General features: G+C 32.5%; 1 protein-coding gene across 4 annotated transcripts; it reads left to right on the top strand.

The window, feature by feature from the left end:
- Positions 1 to 1,247: 1,247 nt before the first annotated feature.
- On the top strand, positions 1,248 to 16,497 carry LOC148603495 (uncharacterized). Of its 4 annotated transcripts, XM_088552505.1 has the most exons (11): positions 1,248 to 1,378; positions 1,847 to 1,918; positions 6,274 to 6,401; positions 7,031 to 7,157; positions 7,668 to 7,805; positions 10,855 to 12,517; positions 12,955 to 13,110; positions 13,578 to 14,072; positions 14,435 to 14,646; positions 15,089 to 15,167; positions 15,748 to 16,497. In XM_088552505.1, exons 3-11 carry the CDS (start codon positions 6,280 to 6,282, stop codon positions 16,128 to 16,130), a joined length of 3,375 nt encoding a protein of 1,124 aa, XP_088408631.1. In that variant the 5' UTR covers positions 1,248 to 1,378; positions 1,847 to 1,918; positions 6,274 to 6,279; the 3' UTR covers positions 16,131 to 16,497. The 4 variants fall into 4 exon arrangements, with proteins under 4 accessions (XP_088408631.1, XP_088408634.1, XP_088408633.1 ...); XM_088552508.1 differs by lacking the exon at positions 13,578 to 14,072; XM_088552506.1 differs by lacking the exons at positions 1,248 to 1,378; positions 1,847 to 1,918 and having other exon boundaries at positions 6,269 to 6,401; positions 7,090 to 7,157.
- Positions 16,498 to 20,465: the final 3,968 nt, after the last annotated feature.

Genomic DNA, 20,465 nt, shown 5'->3' with positions numbered 1-20,465 from the left:
GGTGAATTATTATTGGTAAATTGTTGCAAAATTAACATGCTGCAAACAAATGCTTAACATGTACCATGTAAAGTTGGTAAAGCTTTTTGGTGTCAAACAGTGAAAACAAACACGATTAAATGTGTTTCCGGTTACCAGACAGACCTCAATATCGGCTGGTAGTCGTCGTTATTTTCGTCAAACCCCTACAAAAGCACAGTACTACCAAACTATCTAAAATTCCGGATGAGGGATAACTATTTGCAGATACCATCATTTGTTTTCACAATCACTTTATTCATTTCAAAGGTTACACACACCACTGATGCAACCACTGCGTTTGAAGTCCTAAACACCTTAACAAACTTGCTTTGTCAACAACAGCTATATATCTATACAACAAGCTTAACGTGACGGTATTTCGAATTCAATTGGTCCACAACACTGGATTAATGGACTTCAATCTCTAGTAGGAACTCTGAAGAGGAAATTGATGATAAATATTTTCACTGTATACACGGATGGCATCCATGTACTTTGAGGTTTTGATGTTTCAAATTATGGCTTTATTCAAATATGAATGTTACAATTGAAACATATCATCGGAATAACCACTTTCTTTACTCGCATTTTTTTTAAATTGATATAACAGAATTGTTAATTTGTACATCCATTAAAAATTAGAAGCTTACCTTTTTCTTTCAATAAGAAATTTAGGCATAGGGATTTTTTTAAGCAAAAACATGCAAAATAAATGTAATTATAAATCTGTTTTTTATAGAAAATATGAGGTCCAGTATAATCTTAAACGAGTAAAGCATAGGAAATAATAAGCACAGATTTGACTGTTTAATAAACTATTGACTAATTGATAAAAACAACAGGTACGATTAAATAAACAAGAACAAAAACAACAAAATCAAAAACCAAACAAACAGACAAAAAGGGTAAAAACGATTTAATCACCACTGTTAGACAAATTCAAAATTGTCCAAGTAAATTGCAGGACAATTTTAAGAAAAGTGTTAACGCTAGGCTATCAATAAAAGTCCTATAGGGAGAAGAATAGTAAATTGTATACATTCACAGTATACTGAGGTTAAAAATATAATTACTGTAAATTACCAAAATTGATTTCTTTTGTCCTATCATGCAGTCTGTATATGCTAGGTGCGTGAACACTTAAAAAAACGTATCCGTTTAAATGATATTGAATGACGTTTGAATAGTGTAATGTTTTGAGGACATTGAAACAAAAGAATATTGTATTTCATTGACATTTAATCTACCGTAATTAACTTTTTTAATCGTGGTCGCAAGTTTGGTTAAATTAAATCATCACGCGACTAGGAAGTTTAATTTGTGATTAACTATTTTCCTACAATAATTGATCCTTCTGGTAGGTACTTTTATTTCCTTATGAATTTTGCAGTCATTATCGAAAACTTTTAAAAAAAATCAGGATTTTATTTTGTTCTGTGATATAATTTATCAGACATAGTTTTGTTCTTTTTCGTTGTATTGCGTGTATCAATTTTTCATATATAACTATATGTATTCAGCGTAGTGCACATGTCAGGGAACATTTTTAACATTTTGAAACAAACTTGAATATAACATGTTCAAATACGTTTTCGTATAGTTCTTATCGCTATCTATGCGAATAATTGTGCTTTTATTCAAAAACTTGCGACAAAAATGGATACTTTTTAAAAAAGTTTTTGTGCATTTAGTCATTTGATAATCAAAAGAACTAATTGTTGTAAAATAAATCAATAAAATGCAATTTCATTGCATTTCAACACTTTATATGTGTCTTTTGAGATTTTCGCAACGTCTAACTTTGATACTTCTTTATATTAAATAGAAAGCATATAGTTATGAGTAAAACAAGAGTAATTACCGAACTGATACTCTACTAAAACAAATAGCCATAAAGGTAAGTACGTATGTACAACAAATAAATAATAAGGCATAAATTGAAAATTTGGGGAATTAACTCAATGGTCCTGTCTTGGTACCGGAATTCCAGGTAAAAAGTGTGGGTTAAACAAGGTGTTTTGTGTGGTTAATCCCCCGAGTCCATTACGTTTAATTATTGTTGCAAAATTAACATGCAGCAAACAAATGTTTAACATGTACCGTGTAAAGTTGGTGTCCAACAGTGAGAACAAACAGGATTAAATGTGTTTCCGGTTACCAGACAGACCTCAATATCGGCTGTTAGTCGTCATTATTTTCGTCAAACCCCTACAAAAGCACAGCACTACCAAATGTCCGATGAGGAATAACTATTTTCAGATACCATCATTTGTTTTCACAATCACTTTATCTACTTCAAAGATTACATACACCACAGATGCAACCACTGCGTTTGAAGTCCTAAACACCTTAACAAATTTGCTTTTTAAGATAAGAATGAGTATTGATTAATCAATCGCAAGTTTCAATATCACTAAGAATTCAGCCCCTTCAGGCTCTTCTCCAGTATATTCCAGTAGCCAGGAAAGTAGCCAGGAAATGAAATAAAATTCGAATGTTTATGTTATATACGTTCCAAATATATTTTTTTCAAAATCTGGAAAAGTGTTTGTTTATTAAACATTTTCCATTACTTTTAAGATTCTTTGAAACAAACAAACATACATTGTGTATATTTATATCATTTGTTTTCCTGTTCGGATACATAACAAGATTTATAAATAGAAAACCTCAAAAAAGTAATACAAAATGATCGAAGTAAAAACTAGTTCTTATCAAAAAGTGCGTAACATTTGTTTTTTTTTTTTCTTTTTCAAATCTATTTCATATCACATTTTTAAATGCCCTGTGTATGTCGCTGAGACACTTTGTAATTAGTGGAGGTAATTCTCTTTCTCTCCAAAAATGTTACACTGAACATTTGTTGCATTTCTCCATTTACAAGGAAAAGTTTTGCGGGAATGATATTCAGAATATGTTTCTAAAGGAAGATCTTTAATATGTTTTCCTTTATAGAAATAGATTTTGTTTTAAAAAAAGTTCCCTAACTTCTACAATCTTTCATATGATAAAACATGTTGACTTTTCACATTTCAATTTAACCAGTGTATTATTTCATTTTTTTTATTTGCTACCTTCCCATTTTTGTTGTACTGTCTCTCCATATAAAACTGCAGATACCAATATTAACTTTTCCATAAATTCTATTGCTTGATCTTAACGCATCAAGCTAGCCTTTAGGCATAGTCTTTAGAATTAACTCAGATATCCATTTGGTGTTTCCGTCCAAATTGCTTAAAATAACGTGTCCATAGTCATTTCACAAAGATAAGTATCCTTATGCTATATCACTATACAATAAAAGAATATAAAATCTGCAAAAACGAAGTTGTTTTAGGAAACAAAAAGAAACATTTACTCTTAAACATAAAACAGTCATTTACTAACCGAAATAATCTTTTCATGAGTTCTGGATAGTGACCCGAACATTGGTGAAAATGTAGGAGACTTCTCATTCAATTTAGTGCTAATAGATTTTTCAATGTCGGTCTTGCAATGTAAGGTTCTAAACCTCATATAAATTGTTAAAGTTATTGGAGTACACATGCAGGTTAAAATTAAGTATAAAGTTCTATAACATATTGAATTTATTGGCCTTTGGAAAGTTTTTTTTTTTGTAGCTTTTAATTAATCTACACTGAAACCATCGGGTACACTAAGCATGTATGCACAAAAAGATGTCAGTATAAATCCAATCAAAGTTTGATCTCAATAAATGTTGATACCTTTTGCATCTCAACACAAAAAAAATGTGTTAAAATTTAATAGTAGAAAAACAATGTGTCTAATAAAGATTGGTCTCAGCTGGACGACACTTTATGATCTTAACGATGTTTTTTTTTTTTTTTTTTAGTTTATCAAAACTCCCTACTGACCATTCATTTTAACTTGTCATGCGTATCGCTTTCATAAACAAAAAAGAAACTTTTCCATGTAAACAGAAGTGAAGGGACAGCATCTGTGGCAGGAGTCGTGACATTGTAAAAATTTAGGTCGAATAAATCGAGAGTTTTTACAGCGTTCCGATTACATTAATTGTTATGCACTTAATAATATACGATTGAATTTAGATAAACGAAAGCATTTACAATTTGTCATTCGTACAATCTTGTAGGTTTACAAATAGATTCTAATTCAGAATACTTCAATGTTAAAACGAGATGTATTGTCTAGTTTCTCTTGACTTTCCAACCTGATCCATGCTCTCACTTTATAGTGGAATCCGGGTTACTTTTTTATTTTTGTTTTTTGTTTTTTTGTACGTGTTATGTTGATTATCTCATGTTTTTTGTTGTGTGTGTCTGTATTCACCATCTTGTCTTTTCCCTGGATCTCATTCGTTTGATTTCCGCAAAAATGCTAGTTCCCTTGATTACTCTTTCTTCTACAACTGGAAGGATTCACTTTCTCTGTTGAGTATGGCTTCTCTCAAATACCAGGAACATAAATTTTGATCTCACACATTTTTTTTAATGATTACGAATAATTTCCAAATAAGACAAACTTTTTCATCAATTGTTTGTCGAAGGGTAGGATTTGGTGTCTCTTTCTCAAAATCAAACAGATTATGACTTCTCTTTCTCATTAAAAAAAAGAATAAGACTTAAAGGTATGATAGAGTAATCAATGGAACCAAGGTTATAGCGGTAATCAAAGAGTAATCAAGGGAACCAAGGTTATAGCGGTAATCAAAGAGTAATCAAGGGAACCAATGTTAAAGCGGTAATCAAAGAGTAATCAAGGGAACCAAGGTTATAGCGGTAATCAAAGAGTAATCAAGGGAACCAAGGTTATAGCGGTAATCAAAAGAATGTAATCCAGGGACAAAGACCAGACATGGACAACAGACATACACAACAAAGAACATGAAGTAACTAAAATCATACATACAAAGTAACAAAAGCTAATGAGCAACTCGGACTCCAATAAAAACTGGGAGCATGGACCAGGTGCACCGGTAGGCTAAGCGTCCTCTGCTTTTCTAGAAACACCCACCGAGTTGCTCATAAAAAGTCAAGTCCGGGATAGACAAACGAGGAAAGGTAAACTATGACCCGTTGAATAAATCAGTTTTCATGGTGCAGATGGATAAACCATAACGATCCACGAGTTCATGATGACGACCATAAAATTTCTGTAGTGATGACCAATCTTGTAGCAACATAACCCTGTTCCAGAAGTCTATTTGTTATAGTTCTAGCGCGATACAAAAGGTCTGCGTAGTTTGGGCAAGCTCTGGCATAACGTATCAGTTGTGATATGAACATTTCATACGCAGGTGCTAAAGGGGTGTTGCCACAGATGAAAGGAAAGTTGACAATTTGAATGAAAAGTCATCACGTTTGTCGTTTGTTAATAAAAATGCTCATGACGTATACATTTTTACAGCCGCTACAAAATTAATCATTATAGCTACAAATTCCAAGTTGTAAATGTTTTTCTCTTAAATTTAAAAAAATAAGGATGTATAAAACGCTTAACAAATCACTTATTTATGACATTCATGTACATGTATGTATATATTATTTAATCACATTAAATAGAAGAGTTTGGTGTCTTCTCTAAATCGAACTAGTCAATAATTGATCTTTTTGGAAAAAAAAACTTAAGGTGTGATTTATAAAAATGAATTCAAAATTGATCAAAGTGTTTATAAACGATACTCAACATTAATCGTTTGATTCTGTCAGTTTGAATACGTAAGTGTGTAATACGGGGTTTAGATGATAATTCCTTTAGTTTCATTCCCCAAAATTTAGAATCCTTGTCTTTTAAGGTATTACCTGTATAAGAACAATTTACATATGACGTTCAAGGTCAAGGGACTTACTGGAATACAAGACTGACTCAAAACAAAAAAAAATCGAAACAGCAAGACGAAAAATAGAATGTAACTCAATATTTACAATATCAATGGAGGCAACGTATGCATTATTAATTTACCACAATGTACATACCATTACAACTATGAATTAGTTATAGAATTAAATGTCTAAAAGAAGTACACAGAGGGTATCTTATTAAATGATCTTTACGTAACACTGATCAAAGACGTGTGCATAAGATTCAGGAAGTGTTCAATAGGGAATAGTCTAGTGACCTTAAATTCAGACATGTTATATGTAGGTTAAAAATGCATTCTATCTTAAGTTGTCATATTCGTAAAGGCTTTATTACACAGGTATATTTATTCCATTTCGCCGAATACTTAGTGTTTGAAACGCTCTTTAAGTTTAATTTGTTTTTTTACAGGACAGCATGATACTAAACATACTATTTCGTACTGTATTGTTCTGCTGTTTGCTTGTTCTGTTCAGTATTCAACAAGGTTCTCTAGCATTGCTGATTCACAGAAAAGACTCCGAGAAACCAAATGAATGGTAAGTGAAATTGCAGCTAATGTGGTTATGGCTTTTTGTCTTAATTATACATGACGCTCGAATAAATAAGTTATAAACAAAACAAAAGTTGTTTAAACACCCATGTGACAACCACCTACACAGTAAATGTCGGCTAAATAATGCATGTAAAAGACGGGAACGAGGACTTAAATGTACGATAGCCTCTCGTCGGCTCGTTGGGCTCCACACACTAAAAACATAACATATCCGTTGTTGTTTAGAAAATCTTGAAGGAGGACTTGATGACTTCCATTTAGTCTTTCTCGAGCAAGCTCCACAAAAGCTCCCGCTCATATTTATTATATAGAATGAATGGTGTGCATTTTACTTCTTTTCGGAATTACCGGCCACGTTTACAAGAATTGGGGTTCAGATATTCGTTGTTGACAGTCAAAATATTGCTGAAAAAGCCTTGGCATAATTTGTTCAAGCACAGTCTAAATAAAAATAAGTACGCAAATCTTCAGGATAGAAATTTTGGTTTCCCCTTCCCGTTACAAGAATAAGGATTTAAGAGCACGAAGTTATGAAAACCACTCGCAAAACGTTTTTCATGAATTTATTTTAGAACAAATGACCTGGGGTGGCAAATTGTTTTTTTTTCTTAGGTTATCAGTAACATTATTGACCGTCCTATTACCATATGGCCTCTCCTTTTTATCTGAAGTTTGGTCATCTTCTTTCACAACTGGTGGGAAATGGAGAAAGTGGCCTCATTGGAGAGCTTTAATATTGGTATGTTGTAAGAATTTGTATTAAATTTACACATACAATCACAAAACTTACTTGAATCCTTCGGACACTATCAGCAGCGGTCAAGTAAACATTTCGAACTCGAGTTTGAATTAATTGTTTTTTGCGAATGAGTTAAAATTTGCAATGTATTTAACACACACACTCACTCACACACAAAGATACCCAAATATGAAAAAAAGAAAACAATTATGCTTTCCAACGAAGCACTTATCGGCAAATTAAAAAAGTCACATAATCTTTCGAAGATTGTTATTCTGGGAGCTGGATAGGAAAAACAGAACAAAATAGGTTGAGGCAAACAAATGTACCTTTAAAAAACACAAAATTTTATGTCGCAATGAAATATACTTTGTGTTAAAGTTTTTATTGCTTTGTTTATGAATTTTTCAATACAATAAGGTAAACCAATTCTAGGTAAGGTAAATTTATACTGAACCAATATGTTCCATCATTGCTTCATAAATTGTGTTTGGTATTTTAACCATATAGGGATGTTTAGCATCAATAGCAGATAGTTACATGACAACGTGCTTATTTTGGAGTCTGCTTCCGAAGTTGCCAGTTTTTCTGCTGTTTGGTGTTCTGAACTCGGTTCTACTTTTCAGCATGATATCAAGAGAAGTAACAGTAAGTTTATATTTTGAAATCGGTTTTAACATAGGCCAACAAATTTGAATTTTGTAGCGTTGAAATATTATATTTTTTTAATTTTATATTGAAATATCATTAATTTTTTTTATTTTATAACTGATATCTGTCTTATAACTTGTAGTCATTTTAAAAATATAGCACATTTCGAACAAAAATGAAACATGCATGTCAAAGCATCATCAATCTGACAACATATTTCCACCCAAACTCGTTTCAGTGACTATCTACCCAAACGTGTAATTAAGGTCACATGTTTGTCTCCTACCATGTCCTTCATCTCAAAGTTGTTTCACAAAAAAAGTTACCAAGTTCATTTTATGATAAACGCAGCGACTTTCATCCTCAACTCTCATTCATTATGCAGCATCATTTAAGCTGTTTATGAGTATGGTGTTTTTCATCTCTTCCAGACATTATTTTCATTACACCTATTTGTATTTAGGTTTTAGTGACTTACGGAATATCTACTGGGATAAAATGTACCACCCAAAGATAAGATAAGGGTGATCATTCAAAAAAGCTTTACGTTCGTCTACATGCCCTAATTGGCAGATATGGAGTTTATTGTTCAATATGACCAAGGCTATCCAGTCTTACAGATATTCTTCCTCTTTCAATGAGCAGCATGATTGTTGTTGAAGGCAGAATCTGCTCACATTTTGGAGCCTTGCATGCCGCCCGGTTTTAGTGGTTCTTGCTGTTTGTTTTCCAAGTACTTTGTGTTCTATTCCATTTTTATAGTGTGTTTTGTTTTCGTTTTGTTTGTTTTTTGTTAAAGAAAGTTTGGACGGCTTGTTTTTGTCTCTTGCTCTTTCACATTTTCAGGCGATGGTTTGTCCACTAATTTCTCCTTCACTTTAAATGCAATGACTGATTTGTGATCGCTTGATCTCTGGAGCAAATGAGGTTCATAATCGTATACAATGCTCTTTACAAGAGTTAACTTTTTTTTGTAATATCAAAAAAGTAAATCATCGTGAAAGCATCATGGATTCTAATTCAAACAACAAGAATTTGTATTTGTGATGACGTTTAAACTTACCGAAGACCTATTTTTCCGGAAGGGTTCAAAACAATTTAAATTGTAGTTCCTAGAAATGTAAAAAAAAAATGTTTTAAAAAGATCCAATTTTTGTGCCTCTTTTTATCACTTGATCTATAGATATATTGCATTATTTATTGATACCAGTAGATAAAAAAAAACTTTTTACAAAATTGTAGATACTCGTGTATAATCTGATACGAATCAGGTATACCTCCCTGGATAATTGTTCAAAGTAACTTGCAGCTGATAGAATTCAATCCACAGAAGACTGAAATGGGTTAATATCAGAAGGTCAAAAACCTTCCTAATGAAATATAAGCCAATTATTTAATTAGTTCTTGTTAGGAGCACACACAGACTTTACTAATCTTCTAACGGTACATGATCACATTACATATACAGCCACAAAGGAATATGCAAGAGTCGATATTAAAATTTTTGTGATAGTCTTTTAAATTTCACAATCCAATTGCACACGTATGTAACTATATCAAAAACGATTTCTCTAGTTACTTTATCCAATGTGTTTACTTATATCATGTTATGCAAGCACTCCCAAATAGTTTATGATTCTATATAAATTGCAGATCTTAGTACACAGAACAAAAGTTTGTCCTGTTTCGACCTTTATAAGGCTCTCATGCATGTTTGTTTTTATTATATAATAACCTAGTAACAATTTTATTTTAAACTTCAAAATTATACCGATTTCTTAAAGTATTAATTTAAAGTGGTGTTGTGCGGTATGAATAATTGGTTGATTGTTGCTTAACGTCTCTTAAAATAGGTATTTCTGCTTTGAATTAGTCAGAAACGCTTATCCGAATTTTTTATATAAGAAGGATACCAACCAAACTGGACACATTATTATTACTCCGAGTCTCCTTCACACTGGGTAATGCTATCGTCTGTACTTCCGTGAAGAGGTATACCTGATTTAGTTTTTTAGAAAAATCTCAATATTGAAAATATTTATTACATTTAATTTAATAAACCTCAGTATTCTCATTATTGGTCTTGAAATACATTTCAAATTTTGCAATTTTAATGCACAAATGAAATAACTAGTTCAAGTTTTTATTCTCTTAAAGTTGTTGTATTTTACGTTAACATTCACAAAGGGCATTCCAAATTGACCCATGATCAAGCGTAACCCAATCTCCCTTGAGATATTTTTTTTAGAAATATAAAGGATTCATTATTGTTGTGATAAACACATCTCTGCCTTTTACCTGCTGTATATTAGTACAGCACTAACTCGGCCGGCTATGAAAAGTGAAATGCTAAAATTCGACAACTCTGGTCTTCAATCAAGAAATTACATATACTACTAAATGTTTTCAAACTTCTGAATAAGTGAATGGTTTATAGTTTCTATTTTATCATTATTGTGCCAGAAAATCCAGAAAAAATACCCTTCCCTAAATGTCCGTTGAAAGATTCTCAAATATTCTCAAATTAAAGGTAACCATGGACAGTAAAGAGAAACAAACGAAGGCCTGAGAGGAGTTTTAGTGCACTGGCATAACTTTTACTAGAACATAATCTTGCTTATTTGCCAAATTTTAACTATAGTGTTGAACATTTAGGTGAGGTTGTATGAATTAACTCGACTTCCCATGTCAGGCCATATAGTGCACCGTATCTATAAAAGTATTTGACCACTGATATTTATGTTATTACTAAAACAGAACTTATTTAAGAAATGCATTTAAATTTTAAGCTTCCGAAGAAATATATAGGATTTTATACGCGATTTTAATTTTCAATTAAAACATTTAAGTTCTCCAAAATGTCAATAACTGTATTGAAATCACAATAAAGAATGGTAAAGATGAACCTGTTACGTGCGTTTTGAAATTTCAATAACAAAGACCCCTAAGCTACAAATATCAACATTCACTATTACAGAAGGTAGAGCGACAAATATATACACATAATTGGATTAATGGCACCAATATATAATTTTCTTGATTTCAGAATGAGAACAGAATTTGTCTGCGACATCTACACAAGTTATTACTACTTATGTTTGTAGTTGCAATTGTCGGATGTGGTTTGTTGATTGTTTTGTCTGATAAAATGGTGGCGAAGGACTCTGCTCTGATTTTTATATTTTTACTTATTTTATCATTGACATCTACTCCGAAGTTCCAAGTATATATTCATTCTATTGACGGTAGTGCGAGGCAAAACTCTGCGTTACTGTGTCTATTTCTCAAAATCATAACTTGCAGTATAACATTGTATGCATTAAACGTCTCAAACTCAGTGAGCACAAGTGACGCTGTCCGCACTTTTTTCAAGTCCGTCTCTATACCTTCTCCGGTGAATATGTGGTTGTGTGTAATCCTTTTTGTTTCGTCACTTATATGTCAAGCCAGTCGATATTTCAGAACGGCTTCTATAAAATCGAAATATAACGTAGATATTCCAATCAATTTGTCTTCAGTGTTCTTGACAATTATTGTGAGTCTTCTGTTTTTCTCTGCTATAGATTTTGCAATATTACCATTTACAGAGTGTTTTAGTGCAAATGATGTTTTTTCGTCAGACATTTACATTATTCAATTATATTCGTCTATTTGTGTTCTTCTTATAATGCCTATCATTGTTAACTTTATAACCGTTGACAATGCAAATCAGATGGAGCCTAATATATTTACTATACTTTTTACGTCGCAATATCTATTATCAAGTGGATGTAGACATTTTAGAAATGACGACTACAGAGATCTCCACAATACAAAGGGTAAATCTAAAAAAAGACGGATTTTCATTTGTTCTACAATGTATCAGGAATCTCAATTTGAAATGAATCGTCTTCTTGCAAGCATTAAACATGTTTCTAGTTCTAACAAATTAACGAACGAAAATGTCATCCTGGAATCTCATATATTCTTGGATAATGGTGCAAACGACGAAAATGTAAAGCAGTTTGGATTACAACTGCTTGGACTCGTTGAGAAGCATTTTTTAACAGAAGGGCAAACAGGTGTGATGCTTTATACACCTTATGGAATTCAGATTTCATGGAAACTCGAATCCGGTCTTCCCCTCTTTATTCATTTAAAAGATACGTCAAAGGTTAAGGCTAAGAAACGCTGGAGCCAAGTTATGTACATGAACTATGTTTTGAATTACCGGGTGTTGAATCTAAAACTGTCGACAAAATATGCATGGGCCAGTTGGTTATCGGTGGAATCAGATGGAAATTTAAAGCATACGTGGGAACCAACCGGTAATAGTTTAACAGTACTAGAAACAAGTCCAAATGCTGAAATTATAGAAAATAGAAATTCAGAAAACAATAACATTCAAACAGAAACGAAAACTATTCCATACTTCGAAATCTTTGTCGGGGGAACAACCTTTATCGAAAACCTTTCCGTGAAGCAAGATAGTGTCATCCCTTTCAGTTCAGTTGACACAACAACCATGTGCTCAGATAATTTCAAATTTGATTGCACCAATTATATTCTTGCGACTGATGCTGATATGACATTTAATGATGACAGCATTCTGGATTGTCTGCGCATGTGTGAGGCAGACAAAGATGTCGGAGCGGTTTGTGGCCGAACACGACCGGTAGGCATGCACATTCATCCAGTGATTTGGCTTCAAATGTTCGATTATGCCAAAGGTTAGACATTTAAATTGACTTTCACACACACATGTTTCGGAAACCAGGCCACATCTACGTTTAATCAAACCGATTGCAAAATACGGTATAGCTTATCGGTTATATTTAACCTTCTTTCTGTAAATCAAAGATATCCCATTTTATATAAGGATGTAATATGTTTTGAGAATCGACAAAAGAAACAGAAATATGAATATACTGTATTCACGTTCTGTGTAATTTCAAATGTACTTTAAAGTCAAGCTAATGGTGCGTTATCAAATGCGATAATATAGGCGAAAAAAATAAATTCAACCATTACACGTTAAACAAAAAAGGTAAAATGGAAATAAAGATACTGGTAAACGTGCATTGCAAAATAAAAAAAAAGACACCTTCAAAGTCTGTTTTAAGGTGCGTAAATTTGTCCATGTATGTTCAGTTTGGACTTATTTCAGATTTCTGGATAATGAAGAGTTCTCAGAACGTGATCGGATCAATAATGTGCTGTCCCGGATGTTTCAGTCTCTATAAACTTGATGCTCTTCGGGATATTGTAGATGATTATTCAGGACCAGTCAAAAACATGGAAGACGTTTTTACTAAAGACACTGGTATACTTTATTTGTTATAAACAGTTATAAAAATATACAGTATACAGTACATGCACTAGTACTTTAATGGACAAAAAACATAGGCGCCTATTGAAATTGAAAAATTGAGGCAGGAAGATCTATTTGACTTGCTTCTTATTTGCAATGGATTGAATAGGCACAATTCTTATTTATTTTATTGATAAATTAACAATCTATGAACGTGAACCTCGTCAAACTTGATCTTTGAATGGACATCACTTTGAAGTGTGCCTTGAAAGTATGTCATATATATATGCTTTGTTTTGATGAGAAAGGCACAGTCTATTTGCTATTGACACTTGATGCTTGATCGTTGTCAAGAAGCATTCTTCTAAAAAGCTTACTTCCAAGTCGTTTTTGAAAGTGTTTTTATACGTCGAATATAACTTTTCGTTTGTTTGGGTTTTTTCTGTTTTTTTTTTTTTTTTTTTTTTTTTTTTTTGTAGGTGAAGACAGATGGATGTGTACTCTAATGATGTTGAAAGGTTGGAAATTACGATATTCTAGTAATGCTAGAAATACAACATTTTGTCCAGAGGACACGGCAGAGTTTATGAAACAAAGACGACGATGGTTACTCTCCGACTACGCAAATACTGTACTGGTCATCCGAAAACTAAGAGATCTACTCACTACAAATGATGCGTTCTCGGCGTTATATGTTTTATACACTTTACTTTTGTTTCTAATAATGCTTTTGTATCCTGCATCAACGATTGTTATGCTTTGCTTCGGTTTGGAGTTAGCAACTGGTGCCCCGTTGGTTATAGTGACACCAGTTATAATGGCGGTTGCATTTTGTTACTGTTTGATGCTCCTTAGTGAATGTCCGGTAGTGGTTGAAATGGTTATAACAAAGATCTTAATCCTGGTTTCTGGGGTTGGGACTGTCTATATACTTGTTTCGTCTCTTATTGCCATATTCAATGATTTTGGTCTTGGTAAGCTTGATTAAAAAAAACATTTATTACTGATATAACATTTTCTCGCAAATGCATGTTTTTACACAATGTGTAACATTGATAATATAACGTTAACTTTTGTTGTTTCAATAATTCAAATTATATTATCAAGAATGGACTCAACAAAACTTTATCCAGTACAGAAAGTTTGACATGTGTTACTCTCAAACACTACACACAACCAATCTTTCCTTTTTGTCTTTCAAAATAATCTGTCTTAAAAATGTCATTTTAAGTTTAAGTTTGACTAAAAACAGATTGCCAGTAGCAACAATAGAAGATAAAACAAATCCACAGTTGTGTTTACTTTTCAACATTGTAATTTAAAGTTTTCCTTACAGGTTCCCAAGTCGGCCATTTTGAGCACCCTGAAGGATTCTTATTACTCATAGTCTTAGGATGTTACATGTATGGAGCCCTCCTTTATCCATCAGATATGTGGATCCTGCTTACTCTTATCGTTTATTTGTTCTATATCACATTTATGAACATTATTTTACCACTCTACGCAATCTGCAACATTGTTGATCAGTCTTGGGGTACAAGGGAAAACGTAAGTCTACTACTGTCGTTTGATAAATTATCTTGCATGGGGTCCCTTCTCTTTCCAATTGTGAATTCTTATCCCCTGTGTTGTTTATCTGTTTTTTTTTATTTCATTCATGAACATGATTTTACCACTTAACGAAATTCTGCAACATTGTTGATCAGTGTTTTGATACAAAGGACAACGAAAGTCTACTACTGTCGTCTGACAATATTTAACACGAGTTTATTTGTAAAGAAAATTGTAATAAATTCTACCCTGTAACCTAACCAGCCAGATTCGTAGAAATTACAGTAACTACTGTTTTTCAGAAACTTTCACATATCCTGATTGTTAATATAATGTGTCACACTTCCATATAATTTTTATGCAGTATCTGTTCCGAACTACAAGCTTATTGTCTTGTTATCACTAACAAGTACAATACATTTGATAACTTTACATTTAGCAAAAGGCGTCAGTTCCAAAATTTCTCCATCTTCCAAAGATTAAGAGGCGAATGAAGAAACGACCGAAGCCAAAACAAGGTAGGTAGTAAATCGTATGATTCAATGGATTTGTGTTAATTGTTTACCTTTGTAATTTACTGACGTAATAAAACAAAACATTTGTTTTGTATGAATTAAGATGCTGATTTCATTTTAACAAGTTTAACATCTGAATTCCCCGTCATTCATCCATAACGGTTGCTATAAAAGGAGTTAAAGCCTGATGAATTATTCAAAACTGATTAAATACTTGAAAATACACATAAGGGAAATTATTCTTTCTTTAAAAAGGACCTCATTGGTTAATTGCCAAGCACTTGTTTAAAAGAAAACAATTTACATTAACTATGATTCTAATTTACGATAAAGTAAAATCAAGTGTAACCTCAATCCATGGGTAACAAAACATTGAGAATTAGGGTAAAATACAAAATACACAGACCCTACAATGAAACAAAATGAATCATAAAATAACCCCACAGTTGTTACCTAAACTTTAATACAAACAAAGTCAACCAGTACTGTACTCGCCTTCTGCATTTCACGCAATATTTTTTGGGGTTGCTAAAATCAATGTGATAATAACATTGTGTAAACTTTTCAAAAAATTGCATTTCAGTGGATACAACAATCTTACAAAGTTTGAGTGCTTCATCTTTGAGTGATTTAAACCAGAACGAATATGACTTTTGGGATGAACTGGTTTCTGGAACTATAGGTGTAAATGTATCTAAAGGAATTTCAGATATCGACAAACGTAATAAATTACAAATATTTAGGAAAAAGGTTTTAATAATTTTCTTTTCAGCAAACGCTGTGTGTATCGTTGCGCTGGTTGGACTTTACGCCTTCTTGGTACAAAGGTTTAATAATAATTCGACATTCATTATTGTGATGGGTTTTGTTCTCGGATTAGCTCCCCTTATTCAAATTTCCGGGAGCACTGTTTATAGAATAGATGACATTTTAACTCGTATTGGTCGCTGGGTATCAGAAAAATAAAAAAAAAAAAACAAAGGAATATTGCAATTCTCGGTGCAATATATACTGATATATTTGGGGGCTTATTTGTGCACTTTAGTGATTACCATCATCCCTGCTTTTTGTTGTTTTTGTTTTTGTTTTGTTTTCTTTTCTTTTTTCTTAATTTCAAAAATAATGGTTATTGGAACATTTGTTATTGAATTCACAAGACAGAAATAGGGTACGAATTAATTTTCTTCAAGTTATGTTGCACAGAGGAAGATGTCTGGAGAAGGATCGGAAATAAGAAAAAAACATTCAAACTTTGATCTTTAGTTGAAGACTTCAGCAGAATATTATTGTGAACATCATATACATTTTTATAAATAAAATTTTCAAGAATAAATAGAGGTTTTAAAGGGCTTTACTTGCTCATCTAACTTTAATTGATAAGCTTCGTTATTTTAAAGCGGCGAGGTTTTTTTTTCAAAGATAAAAAACGCAATGATTATACCTATGGAAAAATCTAATCAATTTTATTTAATTATGTCTAGTTGTTTAACTGCGGAAATCAAAAGAATGCATTCCAGAGACAAAGTAACAAATGTAAATGAGCAACTGGGAGTCCACTAAAAACTGGAAGTATGGACCAGGTGCACCAGTACGCGTCCTCTGTATTTAGAAACAAACGCCGATTTGTTTACAAGAAGTCGAGTCCAGGGTAGACGCAAGAAAAAGGAAAACTATGTCACGTTGGACAAAAAGTTTTTCATGGTGCAGATGGATACACAAGATGATTTGGATTTTTTTAATATAAAGTATGAGGAATCTCTACCAAGAAATATATATTTGTATCTCGATGTACCAATTTGTTTGGAAAAACAACAATGTATAATGTTTTCAGTCGGAATTTATCTGAGTATGGGGAATAGAAGTATACAGTGTTGGAAAATCATATATTTCAATGCCATTATAATCTGATAATAACCTTGAATTGAGGGTCTTTAAAAGATCTTCCGGATTTTTCATGATCCACATTGACACTTTTTGGCCTACTTACAACTTTCATTCATTTCAAAATTTAACACCTCATGGCCTTTACACACTTATGGAGCTTGGTTCACGGTACTTGGGATCTTTTTTGAAAGTAAATAAATAAATGCCGAATAGGTAAAAAAAAAGGCAATCAATCAAACATGGCATAGCAGATTATAACGATTATATGACCACAGATAGTAAACGTTACGGTTATTGAGATATGTATGCAAAATTGCCATTTGACCCTTTTCCTCTGTTTTCAGTTACAGAAACCACTAGTGTGAACGGGTCAAAAATCCTACATCAGTTCTAGTCAGAATACCAACTTTGACCCCAGTAGTGGAATAAGAGAAAATTTTAAAAGGTCTATAAATGTCCAAACAATAACTCCACCATGGTTTAATAGATTTTTACAAAATTTTAACCACTTATTGATCAGATCATGCTGAACACTATTTCAAAGTTTGACCACGTATTGACCAGATCATGATGAACACTATTTCAAAGTTTGACCACTTATTGATCAGATCATGCTGAACACTATTTCAACACTTATTATTTGGCTTCACCTAACGGTTGTTGAGTTATATGTGAAAAACTGCAATTCAAGTTTTAGTAAAGACGGCTGTGTATGACGACATTAAAACATCCGTACATCAGTTTTAGGCATATTACTCGAAGGATCGTTCATAAAGTTTGGTTTTAATTGGACCAGAAGTTTCAAAAGAAGATGTTTTAAAACAATATTCCATAAAGGTAATAATTTCTACATCACTTGACAGTTTTTCAAGAATATAATCATGCTAAACACATATACCCCATGTCAAAATTGAATTAAATCTAACAGTTTTGGAGATATATGCGAAAACTGAGGTCTGACCCCTTTGATTTCTTTGAAAATGTTTGTCAACGGATCACTAATCTCCAGGTCAATTCGAGGCAGAGTACACTAAGGAAGATAAAAAAAAAACTAAAATCGAGGAGTCAATAGCAAGTTGGACAGAAGGTGACAAATTTTATGTGAATGATTCGAGAAAAGAAACAGTAATTATTGTTTACTTAAGTGCAAAAAAGAGCATCAAAAATCAATATCTTTTTTACGTGCTTATCAATTTATCAATGGAACATTAAGTTCACTGTATTACGTTTAATATTCATTTGTCTGGTTTATGGTAGCTTGGGATATCTTCCAAAATGATACTAGCAATTTACCAGTACTGTTTAAAATTACGTGAAAATAATCTATAACGAGAAAAGGTATGGTGAATATGTCTAATATACAATCCACCGAGATGAAAATGTCGGCCGAATGCTTCTTCAAATGAACAAAGAGAGAACCCTCACATCAAAGGGCAGGTTGCGGTTTGTCTAAACACATCATCATAACCGGTACAGCGAAAGAGTTGTCCCTGTATTCTCAGATAATGCAAAAATATACTAAGTGTACAAACGAAACATGACATACAGAGGCCAGAAATTCCTTACTTAAGACAGGCGTAAGAAAATGCTATGGGGTTAAATGAGTAAGGCTTGATCACAATCCCCGGTTTAAAATCTGGCCACTACTTAGTTATCAGTATTTGGCCAGTCGGGAAACAGAATCGCGATTCGTTAGATTTTGAATATATAAATGAACTTGTAGCACCATTATGGGGAATTATTGAATATTATTTTTTGCTGGTCATAGCTGAACTTGTAGAACGGTGAAACAGACTATAAAATTAATCAGTAATGAAACAGTACTGTAAGTAACTGCGCATGCACTCTGACATTACTGTAAATGATATTACTGTTTCAGTAGTTACAACAGTACAGTTTCAGTACCAAATAGAAATGTATTAGTCTAACGTTGGTAAATTATTGTTAGTGTACAGGTAAAGTTCATTTTTAAGAAAAAAGTCCCGCCTACAAATACTTGCAAAAGACAATTAAAAAACGGATATTCACTACAAAACTTCACTAGTAAAAACAGTCAGGTTTCTTTTATTGCTTCGTTTCTAATAAAAAAAGAATCTTTTTTCAAACGGGGAAAGAAGGGGGAAATGGCATTCTGACATCCTGGAATATTATGCAGTTTACGAAACCGTTTTTTTCAATTATAGTAATAATTTTCTTTTTGTGTGTGTGTCACAAAATTCAATTTTGTAACTTTGTTACTTTATTGATAACGCTCAGACACATAGTATGTGTAACATGAGATCAAACATAAATACAAATCATACATGACAGAAAGAATAGACATTAACTGACCATAATTGACAGATTTTTCTCACAAAAAGAGCTAAACCATAAAATTAGTGGTCACGCTTCGAACCTTCAAACTTCTTTTACCAAAACTAAGGTGTGTACTTTCTATAATTTGTAAATTTTCATATCCCCAAATTTCAGAACCATAGAGTAAAATAGGTTCAATCATAGCATTAAAAAGTTTTAGCCGAAGATCAACAGGAATGTTCTGGATTCTAATATTTTTTATAAAAACTAAACAAAGTTCTTTGAGCTTAATTAACAAGCTTTTGTTTGGCGTTTGAAAAATTGCCATTGTACTTGAAAGCTAATCCTAGGTAGGAAAAGGTATCTACAATTTCTATATTTTCATCTTGTAATCTGAATCAAAAATTAATATTACATTTCCGTTTACAAAATATCATATTTTTTGTCTTTTCTACATTAACCTTTAATTTCCAACAATTACAGTATTATTGAAAAATATTAAGTGCGTTCTGCATACCATCAGAGTTTACAAAATAACAAATATTCGGAGTAAAATATCAAAATCACGGTCAGCTAGATCTTGCACCAAATGCAACGGAGAGCATCCACGATCTTCAAGAAATTTCCCAAGATCGTTTAGAAAAATAGAGAAAAGGAAGGAAGACAAGTTTTCACCCTGTCTGACACCTATCAATCAGGAGAAAAATCTAATTGTTTACCATCAAACTGAACACAAGATTTAATATCATCATGTTGTATATAATAGTGAAAACCTTTCCTTTAATTCCACACCTCTGTAACATCTTGTGGCTTGTGGCCTGTTCTCCAAACAGTGTCGAAAGCCTTGCGGAAGTCAATAAAGGCGCAAAATAATTTCTTTCTGTTACATTGATAAATCGATACGAAGAAGTTCAAAATAAACTGATCGTCTATTGTTGAATGTCCCTTTCTAAATCCAACTTGATTTTTTGATAATAAATCAATCTCATTAGCAAAGCACGTTAGTCTAGTTTTTAGTATCGAGGTGAAGTTTTCCTAAACAACTTATCGACGTGAGTGCTCTGAGGTTATCTGGGTTCATATTATCTCCCTTGCTTTTATACACGGGTCGAATTATACCCA

The sequence above is a fragment of the Perna viridis genome, chromosome 11 (genome assembly GCF_037379345.1).
Source record: "Perna viridis isolate PV_CMFRI_1.1 ecotype Kerala chromosome 11, ASM3737934v1, whole genome shotgun sequence".
Classification (NCBI taxonomy): domain Eukaryota; kingdom Metazoa; phylum Mollusca; class Bivalvia; order Mytilida; family Mytilidae; genus Perna; species Perna viridis.
Note: the sequence above shows the minus strand (reverse complement) of the source record. Positions and strands in the feature narration are given on the sequence as shown.

What these genes read in the sequence shown, in the direction of transcription:
- LOC148603495 (XM_088552505.1), top strand. Translation starts at nt 6,280, where the DNA reads ATGATACTAAACATACTATTTCGTACTGTATTGTTCTGCTGTTTGCTT. An exon ending in ATTCAATGATTTTGGTCTTG is followed by an intron (nt 14,073 to 14,434) that starts GTAAGCTTGATT and finishes TTTTCCTTACAG; the next exon opens with GTTCCCAAGTCGGCCATTTT. An exon ending in CTTGGGGTACAAGGGAAAAC is followed by an intron (nt 14,647 to 15,088) that starts GTAAGTCTACTA and finishes CTTTACATTTAG; the next exon opens with CAAAAGGCGTCAGTTCCAAA.